The sequence below is a fragment of the Cyclopterus lumpus genome, chromosome 13 (assembly GCF_009769545.1).
Source record: "Cyclopterus lumpus isolate fCycLum1 chromosome 13, fCycLum1.pri, whole genome shotgun sequence".
Taxonomy (NCBI): domain Eukaryota; kingdom Metazoa; phylum Chordata; class Actinopteri; order Perciformes; family Cyclopteridae; genus Cyclopterus; species Cyclopterus lumpus.
The window spans coordinates 11,251,508-11,263,629 of NC_046978.1; the positions used below are offsets into that span (position 1 = coordinate 11,251,508).

General features: G+C 43.2%; 1 protein-coding gene across 1 annotated transcript; it reads left to right on the plus strand.

The window, feature by feature from the left end:
* Positions 1-1,257: 1,257 nt before the first annotated feature.
* On the plus strand, positions 1,258-9,504 carry trpc6b (transient receptor potential cation channel, subfamily C, member 6b). The gene is made up of 11 exons (XM_034548347.1): positions 1,258-1,315; positions 3,238-4,006; positions 4,182-4,367; positions 5,649-5,865; positions 6,433-6,660; positions 7,062-7,326; positions 7,458-7,653; positions 7,904-8,146; positions 8,388-8,444; positions 8,744-8,819; positions 8,917-9,504. Exons 2-11 carry the CDS (start codon positions 3,260-3,262, stop codon positions 9,081-9,083), a joined length of 2,382 nt encoding a protein of 793 aa, XP_034404238.1. The 5' UTR covers positions 1,258-1,315; positions 3,238-3,259; the 3' UTR covers positions 9,084-9,504.
* The last annotated feature ends 2,618 nt before the right edge of the window (positions 9,505-12,122 follow it).

The following is a 12,122-nucleotide window of genomic DNA, read 5'->3' on the forward strand; positions in this document are numbered from 1 at the left end:
ACCCCGGGCAGACATACACGTCCAGCACCTCGCAGAGCTGCTTTTATTTTAGCTAACGGAAGTGGTGCTCCGTTCAGGCTCCTTCAACCCCGTGTCGGGCCGGAGATAAACATGCAAACGACACATCGCAGCAATGTATCCTGAAGAACGAGAGCCTCATCTGTCGTTTCAGAAAAAAGAGTCCGAAATAAAAAAAACACGGCTGAGTTGAGTTGAGTCTGTGTACCGGCGTCCCTCCTGCATAGCAACCGCAGACGCAGTTCCATGACAACGGAGACAGGTTATACCCGCCATGTCCAGCAGAGGGCCCGGGCTCAATACGCGCCTCGTTGCCTTCAGGTACTCCTGGAATAAATGCACTCACATAAATGGGTTCAGACAAATAGCAAAGGGAACAGTGTTGCTATGAGGTTCAGACAGTGTATGATGTCTGTGTGATGACTGTTTTCAGTTATGTGCCCTCTCCTACATGTACATCGGCAAATTAAATGCATCCTACTGTAAAAGTGTATGAAATAAACCGAAGTCCAACAACATATCTTAAGCTTTAGAGTTCAAACATCCACAACAACTCGAGTTATGCGTATTCAAATAAATATATATGGTGAACTTGTGGCCTATCGACACTTTCATCGTCTCTTTATCTGCAATCATCATTGTTTCTGCATAGCTTATATATCTGCTCGGGGCTGGTGCCCCCCGTGAAATATAAAGGAGCGTTGTTCTGACCTGTTACATTTGATTGCACCATTAGTTAAGAGGATTTATGAAAACCTTTCTTCCAGATTGTTTAGGCCTTTTTAGAGACGGGGATACTCCATTCAATAATCTTTCCTGCAGCGTGCACACATTATGTACAGTATGTAATTAAACCATCTCTTAATCCTCTTCCTCGGAAAGGTCTGAGTATTAAATACTGTATTAGTTTGACAAAGTGCTTTAATATCTTTTGTTGTGCGTGGGGGGGGGGGGGGGGGGGGCTAACTGGATACATTAGTGGTAAATTACGGAAATTAAACTGAGATATAACCAAGTTATATAATCTCCAAAACGGGGATCTACAGCTCGACACCTGCTAATATTCTAGGTTACAACACAGCGGTGAAGCTGCTCGGAACCCGCCCACCGGGCAGCACCGTCAGCATCAAGGTGGGACGGGACGAGGGGCGCCGTCGGTCAGACAGGTGGTCCCCGGGCTGAGATGAGTCGGGTGTAACCGGGCTGCAGCTGAACGCGCTGACACGTACGTGGTTCCGGATTTCTACGACCCGGTGAAGTGAAAGTCAAGTTATTTGGCGCATCCGGCTCCTGTGAGGTGAGCGATCCTATCAAGAGTTTCTTCATTTAGATTTGACACATATAAGACGATTCATAGATCATGACATCCGTGGCTCCTTTTCAACGTGTGAGTGAGATGTGTCGGTGTGTGGTGAGGCTTTTGCGGTGAAGCCCGCATGATATTCCTATAGAAAGTATGACAGTCCTCAGTGATCTCATGCTGCAGTGTCCCATTTTTCAAATGTGATAGTGTATTTTAAACACACTGGTGTGTTCTTCTCTGCGCGAGGGAGCAGCCGTGACAGGACACATCTTCTTCTTCTTCTTTTTCAGTTGCAATAAATATTTAGTGTTAATATACAAATGCCCACAGCTCAATTTTGAAAATAATTGCAGGTATATATATATTTTAAATCATCAAAGTAGTATTGTTACTGCCAGTTGTGTACTCTTATCGTGTCACAGCATTGGTTGTTGTGGTTTGTTGCAGCAGAACAGAAACAACAAGGCATTCTCAGAAATCCAGGTAAGTAAATCCACATGGAGCAGCATATGTCATTTTAAAAGGCAAACAACAACAACAAACTACGCTATTGATCCATTTTATTTGTGATTTTCACACCTTCCCTCTGGCTGAACAGCATTACACCGTTTTCATTGCATCTGGTCTCAGCTGATATATTAGATGCCAAAGATGAATCACTAGTCTGTATTAGAACTTTCTCTATATAGCCTACTGCATGCGCTCATCAGATCACCCAGTTGTGTAAAATCTTATTAACACTAATTAAGATTGAATGAAGGGACGTTGTCATCATCTATCATCATCTGTGCTAAATTAGCTCCAGAGATAACCATGTTATTCAACTGTATTTACTGAACAGAAAGTAGATTGACTTGTTAGGTAATGACGCAAAACATATATACAGTACATATTGCTATTAGAGATGGTCACTGTTGTATTAGTTGTATCAGTAAATACAGTTTTCCACTGAACGCTTGATGACATTGTGTTTTGCATGATAGTAACAATTCATATTAAAATATAAAATGTATCTGGTCAACTATCATGCAGAGGCTCGACCGTTCCAGGCCATGAAATGAAGGAGAGCAGATGCTGACTCCGTGGGTGGTGTCACACATGTAGTGCGAGTTATAATTCAGCTGAGACCAGCTGTCATCGCACACTGTGGCCCATTCACTACTTAGGTCATCGCTGTCTCCTTCCCAAGGACTTCTTTTTTGGAATAATAGATTGAGCTGATGTTACTTTACCTAAACCAGTAGACTTATTAAAGGGAACACATCATTAAAACATCACTTGTTCAGTGCTTGTGCACATAGAACTGGGAAGTGCCAACCGACTCACAAAGTGAAATAAGACAACCCAGTCATTCTTTTTATGGGCTGCAGAAAACATGCGATTTGACAACTTCCTATGTCACATGCAGGCTCATTCCAACATACGGCCTCCACCTGAGTATCTCCACCCACGGCTGGAGTACTACCTTTACAAAGGAGACTTCACGTGTCATATGATTGGGGTACAACACATGCACAGTAAAATCAAATCCCAAAAGGTCACGTCTATGTTCTGTCAGGCCGAGCGTAACCAAAGAGCACCTGAGGGGTCGCCATCCTTTTTTTTATAGCGCGACCTTCAGTAACCCTCCAACAACGCAGCTCCAATCACACTGCGCATTTGTCCTAGTTCGTCAGTCCAGACCTAGTCCCTGCAGCCTTCATTTATTTCAATAAGCTTTGTACCAATGTGCGCCATATTTTCAGAGCAGACTGGGCTTTTGGGAGGGGGGGCTTAAAGAGACAGGCGTTGAAACGGAGCGTTTCAGAGAGCGGATGTATCCGGGTATATTCAGAGTATGAGATTTTGCGTATTTCAGCATACACAAATACATTTACACAGACAAGGTCTGCAGCAATATGTTCACCTGTGTTTAGGTGGAGGAATGAAGGGAGAGCCATGATGCAGCAGCAAGTTGGGGCCAAACTCCGGCGCCAAGTCTTCCGGGGAGCCGGTTACCTGTATCACGCTCAGTCCTCCTCCTGCCTTTCCACAACGGAGGAGCTTTTCTTAGATGCTGCAGAATACGGCAACGCTTCCGAAGTGAGGCGGATGCTAGAGGAGCTGCCGGAGCTCAACGTCAACTGCATGAACTACATGGGCCAGAATGCGCTGCAGCTGGCGGTTGCCAATGAGCATTTAGAGGTGACTAAGCTCTTACTGAGGAAGAAGGACCTCTCCAGAATAGGAGATGCCTTGCTGTTAGCCATCAGCAAAGGCTACATCCGTATAGTGGACGCCATACTGAGCCATCAAGCCTTTGCAAACGGAGAGAGGCTGACCAACAGACCCAGCCAGGTGGACACACACGATGACTTCTTTGCCTACGACGAGGATGGCACGCGTTTCTCTCAAGACATCACTCCAATCATCCTGGCCTCCCAGTGCCATGAGTATGAAATCGTGCACATACTTCTGATGAAGGGGGCCCGCGTGGAGCGGCCCCATGACTACTTCTGCCAGTGCAGGACCTGCAGCGAGCAGCAGAGGCATGACTCTTTCAGCCACTCACAATCGCGCATCAACGCGTATAAATGTCTGGCTAGTCCGGCATATCTGTCTCTCTCCAACGAAGACCCGGTGATGGCGGCTCTGGAGCTGAGCAACGAGCTTGCAGTACTGGCCAACATTGAGAAGGAGTTCAAGGTACTAAGTTAAATGTACCTTATTGAATACTCAAATTACAGTGGCTGCATGTCATGTTGATTCAAAGGTTGCTGGCTGCAGTGATGACAGGATTTGAGTTTTGTTTCCGGTGATATTGGTGATTCATTAAAGTATATAAATAAGGAGCTAGATATGTTGCCTTTGTCTGTTGTAGAATGATTACAAGAAACTATCCATGCAGTGCAAAGACTTTGTGGTGGGAGTCCTGGACTTGTGTCGAAACACAGAGGAAGTGAAGGCCATCTTAAACGGGGACAGTGAATCATGTCAAAGCTCGGAGACCTTGGGCAGACAGAACCTTATCAGGTTAAAACTTGCAATAAAATATGAAGTTAAAAAGGTAAGCATGTGAGAAAAGCACTTGAATTGAAATACTTGTTTTCATATTTAATCTATTTTTGTAGTTTTGTTTTCCTTAAAATAATCCTTCTCCCTTGATCTCCCTCTCTCTCTCACACTCACTCACTCACTCACTCACTCACTCTCACACTCTCACACACACACACACACACGCACACACACACACACACACACACACACACACACACACACACACACACACACACAACTGCTAACGGGGAAGTTCGTGGCACATCCAAACTGCCAACAGCAACTCCTCTCCATCTGGTACGAAAACTTATCGGGACTACGTCAGCAAACCACAGCAGTTAAAAACCTTCTCGTCCTCGGTGTGGCTGCTGGGTTGCCGGTTCTGTCCTTCATATACTGGATAGCACCATCGAGTAAGGTGAGCCGTCCCCACTTAAAGGGGAAAATCCTGCGCCTTTAATGTGGGTGTCTAATCCAAACTATAGCTTTCTGTGTTACGCTGGCAACAAAACCACTTAGTTAGGTTGATGAAAAACATTGTGGTTAGCCTTAAAAAACTAAAACTTTAACGACGGAACAGAAGTACGGAAAACAAGTCACATTTACTTTGGGACGCCTACTGGGTGAAAGTCCTGTGTTTGTTTGACTCGGCCTTTAACCACAGGGTTGGTGGTTTGATCCCCGGCTCCTCTTTTTTCACATTTCAAAGTGTCGCCGAGCGAGACACTGAACCCCGAGTTGCTCCCTAAATGCTTCACAGCAGCACATCCACATACAAGGGGCCAGATCTTTCATTTAATAGTTTGGTTCTGCATTCTTTTATTCACGGTCTTGATTTGTGTTTTCGGGAACATTTTTCATCCCTTCTTCAACTGAGCTGAAATTAGAGTGAACACTGGACGTTGACGCGGCTTTAATGTTGCTCCATGTCTGCTTGGCGTTTGAATAGGCCAGTGTTGCTCGCACATTAGCCACGAAAAACGTTATAGGGGAATAATATGTCACGGCTCTTTTACGGGTCTGTCAGCTTGTTGTGGAGCTGCAAGAATAATGACGCTTTAACAGACTTCATTAGCCGCGAACGTGACACCTGAAAGCTCTCTCAGAGCCATGTTTCGTTTTCTGATTTGCTTTAAAGAGTTTCATGTTTTAGTCTGAAGTTTTGATTAATCTCTTACCGTGTGCAAAGCTGTTATGCTTGTCAGAGGCTGTACCCATACAATGGGAAATTAATTCAGTGCAGCTTAAAATGACGTTTGTCCTGTTTGTCGCTCTCTGACTTCTCCGTCAGTTAGGGAAGCTCATGTGTGGACCTTTCCTGAAGTTTGTGGCCCATGCAGCCTCCTTCATAATGTTCCTTTGCCTGCTGGTCCTGAACGCGGCGGATCGTTTCGGGGGAACGTCGCTGCTGCCCAACATGACCATCCACGATCACCCCTCGCAACTGTTTCGTATGAAGACCACCCGCTTCACCTGGATGGAGATTCTCATCATATCCTGGGTCATAGGTCATGAGTGTAAAAAACCCTTCCCCCCCCACACACACAAACACCATATATCTTATCCCCATTCATTCACAATGATTAGCTGTCCAACCCTTTTCTATGACGTTGGTATATCTCTTGTTATGTTAACTTATTCCTCTCCATTCTTCCTGACACACCCACACTTTTACAATTACACCACTCGGCTGTGCGCTCAGGGTCAAGGATGTGACACGTCATTGATGTGTTATAAATCTCCAAACATCTTTCATGCACGGAAATTGCCCCTCATTGATAATTATGTATTCCCACCGCGTTTGACACAATGAATCAGACCGGTGATGACTTTCCAAAAACGGGAAAAAATGGCAAGGTGACACTTTCACTTATCTCTGCCGGCGAGGCTTTGGAGCCATTCATCACGCTCGCTTTGCCAGTGACAGCGACAGTAAATTATATGTGATTTGACTACCAATTCATGTTATGATGTTTCTATAAGGCCAAATCACATCAGCCATTATTTCATTTGAGAGGGAAGCGGTGTGACTGTCCACCAAATGTGTGATCTTTTTGTTTTGTTTATTCCTACAGGGAAGATCTGGGAAGAATGTAAAGATATTTGGTCGCAGGACATCCGGGAATACATCTCAGAACCCTGGAACCTTCTTGACTTTAGTATTTTGGCCATTTTCATGACCTCTTTCGTTGCCAGATTAATGGCTTTCTGGCATGCATATTCTGCCCAGTGTTATGTTGACAAGCACCACACTGACCTGTCCAGCATAACCTTGCCCTCTGAGATACAGTACTTCCAGCTGGGTAAGTGTCGACTAAAGAATACATTTGTATTATAGGTTGTAGTGTTTCAGTAGATGTTTTTTGTATACATATTGTATAACCTTACATTTGTATTAAATAAGATCTCTTGGTTCAGACTTAAATTTTAGATTGCATAAGTGTTACACTTTTTAAGTTTTTATTTCTCCCCCATAATTTTAGGCAAAGAACCAACAAAATAATAATACTAATACTTTCTCTGCCAAAATGTGCATGGTATCATCACAACCTTTTCCGGCTACTTGATTTTCTGGCTAATTCGCCATCAAAATACGCAGGCTAAGTGATATTCTCTGGATGAGTTCTTAAGGCAGGCGGTGATCTAAATGGAGTGAAAGTTTACAGCATGAAAACCGTCACATTCAGCATCTGTCTGTTTTCAGCCCGAATCAACTGGATGCCCTCTGACCCGCAGCTTATTTCTGAGGGCCTCTACGCAGTCGCAGTGGTGCTCAGTTTCTCCCGCATTGCATACATCCTGCCCGCCAATGAGAGCTTCGGGCCATTGCAGATCTCTCTGGGCAGAACAGTGAAAGACATCTTTAAGTTCATGGTGATTTTCATAACGGTTTTCGTGGCTTTCATGGTGGGAATGTTCAATCTGTACTCGTACTACCTCGGAGCCAAGCACAACGATGCCTTCACAACGTGAGTGTCGACTACAGACTGTTGCCTGAAAAAGCTTTGAAATTGTGCCTTTGGATACAATCTGCGACTAATGAATATGATGTAATCGGTTGCACTACACGTATTTAATTCCCCTTTCTCTATTCCTCCAGGCTCGAAGAGAGTTTTAAAACGTTGTTTTGGGCCATCTTCGGCTTGTCGGAAGTGAAATCAGTGGTCATTAACATCGACCATAAGTTCATTGAGAATATTGGCTATGTTCTGTATGGAGTGTACAACATCATCATGGTGATCGTCTTGCTCAACATGCTCATTGCCATGTTCAACAGCTCCTTCCAGGAAATAGAGGTACGTCTCAACATCCATAAATAAGTGTGCATTTTTGTGACTGTTTTGTTGTAGGACCATAATAATAATAATTAGAATTTAAATGTCAACAGATGTTATAGACACAATAGTATTGCAGACTTAATGGTTAAGTGTAGATTAGAAGATGGATGTTGCGCAATAGAAATGCAATCTGTCAACTTCCGGTCGCTCGACAAATGTTTCCCCTGGCTCCTCCCCCATCCTTACCGTCTCCTCTCTCTGGGTGCAGGACGACTCTGATGTTGAGTGGAAGTTTGCCAGAGCAAAGCTTTGGTTCTCATACTTTGAGCCTGGTGGCACACTGCCCGTCCCCTTCAACCTGGTCCCCAGCCCCACGTCTGTCATCTCCCTCTTGCTGGGGCTCAGGGAGTTTCTCTGGGATGTACCTGAAGGCAGAAGCCGAGAAAATTCAAACAATGAGATGGAGCTCAACAAGGTGAGGCAGCCGCTGCTGACACGGATGATAATTCAAGCAATGAAATGACAAACATCCTTTTGGTGGATACAGATGCAAGGCTCTAGAGGCAAATACCTCCATCTACGCCTTTTGTAATTAGTCTGTTTAAGATTATCTATGTTCTTTGATACAGGTCTACAGGGCCCTCTTGTGTTACATTTAAACGTTGCAGATGTGAGAGTGTTCCTTGAAAGCATGATTTAAAGGTGCTTCTTCTCTTTGTTGTTGTTGTTGTTGTTGTTGTTTCTAATCTTAGCTGAGGCAACAGGAAGATCTGAGTGTGGAAGCATCACTTTGTCCAACCCGTCACCAAGTAAAGCCATTTTTCCCTAATGATGAGGAGCCTGTTAATAATTGCGCTGTTGAGTCTTAGAAACAGTAAAAAAAGATAATGCAATGTTAGTAAGTTATTTTAGTATCTTATATCTTGAGGACACATTGAGGTATTAAAAAAAGTGTTGCTGTATTTCCGGATAAGCAACAATAAAATGTAATAATCAAACATGCTCATTAAAAAAACTTGGCAGCTGTCGTTTCCCCTTAACCAACTCTACATTTTAGGAACCATTACCTCATCGAGTTAAGACTGAAATCCTCTGTTCCTAATCACAGAATATAATAAACCGCCTCATCAAAAGATATATCGTAAAAGCCCAGAGAGATAAAGACAATGATGAAATTAATGAAGGTGAGTTCAACACATGTTGTGCATAAAGTGCTTTTCTTATCTGGATCACCGAATTACACTTAGTGTTTTTGACGCCGCCCTACTTACTGTCTCACAGGTGAACTGAAGGAGATCAAACAGGACATCTCCAGTCTCCGCTATGAGCTGCTGGAAAGGGCGAACCACGACATGTACACGCTGGCAAAGCTCATTAGCCAACTGGGAGAAGTCATGCAAGCTCGCCAGAGAGGAGAGAAGAAGAATGAGCTCGCTACACTGTCTTGAAAACTTAAAAAAGAAAAAGATTTGAGATGTATTTACATGACACGCTGTACTCTTCTCATTAACGAGGAATTCAGTGGAAGTCAAAGGGCCGTTAGCCACAGATATGTTTTTGGACACAAGCAACTGATGAAAATGGATATTCTATCCATGACCCCCCGTCCCATCCCTGAGAGTAAGTGGAGCTACCTTTGAGGGGAACTCAAATTCTCTTTGTCCCTGTATCTGTACAGTTAGTCACATGGTGGCACTAATGGATTTTTAAAAATCTTGTTTCCATAATATGCACTAATGACTGCTAACATATGCTGATGCTGCCTGTTACCAGCTGTTTGTGTGGTTTGCTTTTGAGGCGATCTTTTTAGAGATTTGTAGAGAAGCCATTTAAATAAATATACATAAAAAAAGAAGCATATGTTTGGATGCGTCAGGCTCATAGTCGGACGTAACGCAGAAACAAATGAAGGCTTGTTGATAATTACTGCCCTCAGAGCTTTCTGTGAAACTCGAGAGGTACCGTAAAACCAATCAACAGGACTCTGGTTTGAATTGTTCCAACACGACATTAACTTTCAGTTTTTTTTTTTTAATGTTTATAATCACTGAAACGTAATATAATTACAATGTGTTTATTATCCTCAAGTCATGGCGTTACTGAGGTTTTATGGGTTTTTAAAAACCATTGCAGCAGATGGTTCTCTCTCTTCCTCTCCCCCTCTCTCTCTCCTGTGAGGCAAGACAAATGTCTGAGTACAGTCTGACCTGTCAGGGTCAAATACCTCCATCTACGCTCGGGCCAGGAGTGTAAAAGCCAAAACCACTGATGTCCTGCAACAGAGCTGCTGTGAAGCATTTATATGGAGGAAATTTCCGTTATTTCAATATCTACACTGATAAAATAACCACACAATTACTGCCTAGAAGATGAACATCGTGGGCCCACAAATATGCAGAATTTGATGGGGGGTTGCAGAAGAATTTAAGTGTGGTGGTCACCATGAGCCACGGGCATCACATGCAGATTATAAGGCTTGTCTGAAACGTAGGCCGTTATTGCATTTAAAGAACACATCCTAAAGATTTGAATGTGAAACAGTTATCCAAGAATTACGCCAGGCCACAGCATGAGAAACCCCTCCGATATTGTCGGACGACTGACGTAGGTCGGAAATAGGGCCAAGGCCTATGTGTGCATCATAGCGACGTGAATCAGCAACATTGTTATCCAACCGAGATAACGGAAATATAAATTAAACTAAGGCGGTTAGATGGCCAACGGTGTTTGAGAAGTGTGGAGTATCATGATACAGAAGATGCATTGGTAAATAGTCTTTACTTTATCAAAGGCTGTTCATGTGCATTTGGTCAATTAAACAGAAAAAAAAGCTCTTGAATTAAAAACTTTAGAAGCACATCCTCCAAAATCCTAAATAAACTCCAACACATCCAGAACTCTGCTGCTCCCCTGCTCCCCCACTCCTGTGATCACATCACCCCTGTTCTCCAGAGCCTTCACTGGCTCCCCGTCCCACAACGGATCCAATACAAAATCCTTCTCCTCACTCACAAATCCCTCCATAATCAGGCCCCCTCCTACCTCACCGACCTGCTCCACCACCACACTCCATCAGGCCCACTCCTACCTCACCGACCTGCTCCACCACCACACTCCATCAGGCCCCCTCCTACCTCACCGACCTGCTCCACCACCACACTCCATCCCGTCGGCTCCGCTCCTCTGATGCCAATCTCCTGTCCATCCCACATAGGACCAGGCACCGGACGTGGGGTGACAGAGCCTTCTCCATATCTGCCCCCTCCCTCTGGAACTCTCTCCCCAAACTCATCCGAGACTGCACTGATCTTTCCTTATTCAAATCGCAAATCAAAACCCACCTGTTCAGAACTGCTTTTAATGTGTGATTGTGTGCTCTGTTTTTATTGTATTGATCTTTTATGATATTTTTAAAACGTTTGTAAAGTGTCTTTGAGTATTATGAAAAGCGCTATATAAATCAAATGTATTATTATTATTAACTTAAAAAAGATGCAACTGGCAAATTGGAAAATATCTGAAATGGAAACAAAGAATTATCCTTCTTAATAATTACATTTCTAATTTCATTGACATTCTTACTCTCCATTAACTTAACTTGGGCCTAATTGAACGGCTCGCTGTCACTTAGATAGGAAGTAAATAAAACTTCAAAAGCACAACGGAAATATTTGTTCTCTGATTCTCCCATCTGTCTTCTTGTTAAACCCTATTATCATGGCTGAAATAGATATTACTCATAATAATAAATAATATATAAATATATATCGATATTTTTTAAATATATAAATAATATATATTAATATATATATTAACTCTGTTCATTCTGTACACATGACATATATTGCTTCTGTCCATCTGGGGAGAGGGATCCTCCTCTGTTGCTCTCCTGAAGGTTTCTTCCCTTTTTTCCCTGTGAAAGGTTATTTTTGGGGAGTTTTTCCTGATCTGATGTGAGGTCAAAGGTTAGGGATGTCGTATGTGTACAGATTGTAAAGCATTCTGAGGCAAATTTGTAATTTGTGATATTGGGCTATACAAAAAAACCTGAATTGAATATATATGTATATATATATATATATATATATATATATATATATACACATTATATATAATACAAATAATAATAAACAATATATAAATACTAATAATGCCAACATATTTGAGTCTTGGCCCTCAGCAGGGCTGGTATAGCATGACTAAGGAGTGTTGAAATAATGATTAACTTAGCGTCATCTTTCAAGAGGCAACTCGTCTCTAATACTTTCTCACATGTATCTCCATCCATGAACAGGGTGGAGGCATTGAAGTGATCCCCTCTCCTCATTGGCTGTCTGTCACACCGTCGGTCTGCTGCCCCTCCATACATCTGTGGAGGGGCTCCGCACTGATTCTTCCCCTTGGCATCCTTCGGAGGATTGGTCGTGCGGTCTGAATGAGGACGGCTACTGGAGATCTGTAAAAAGAGGAAAAGAGCACCCAGTGCG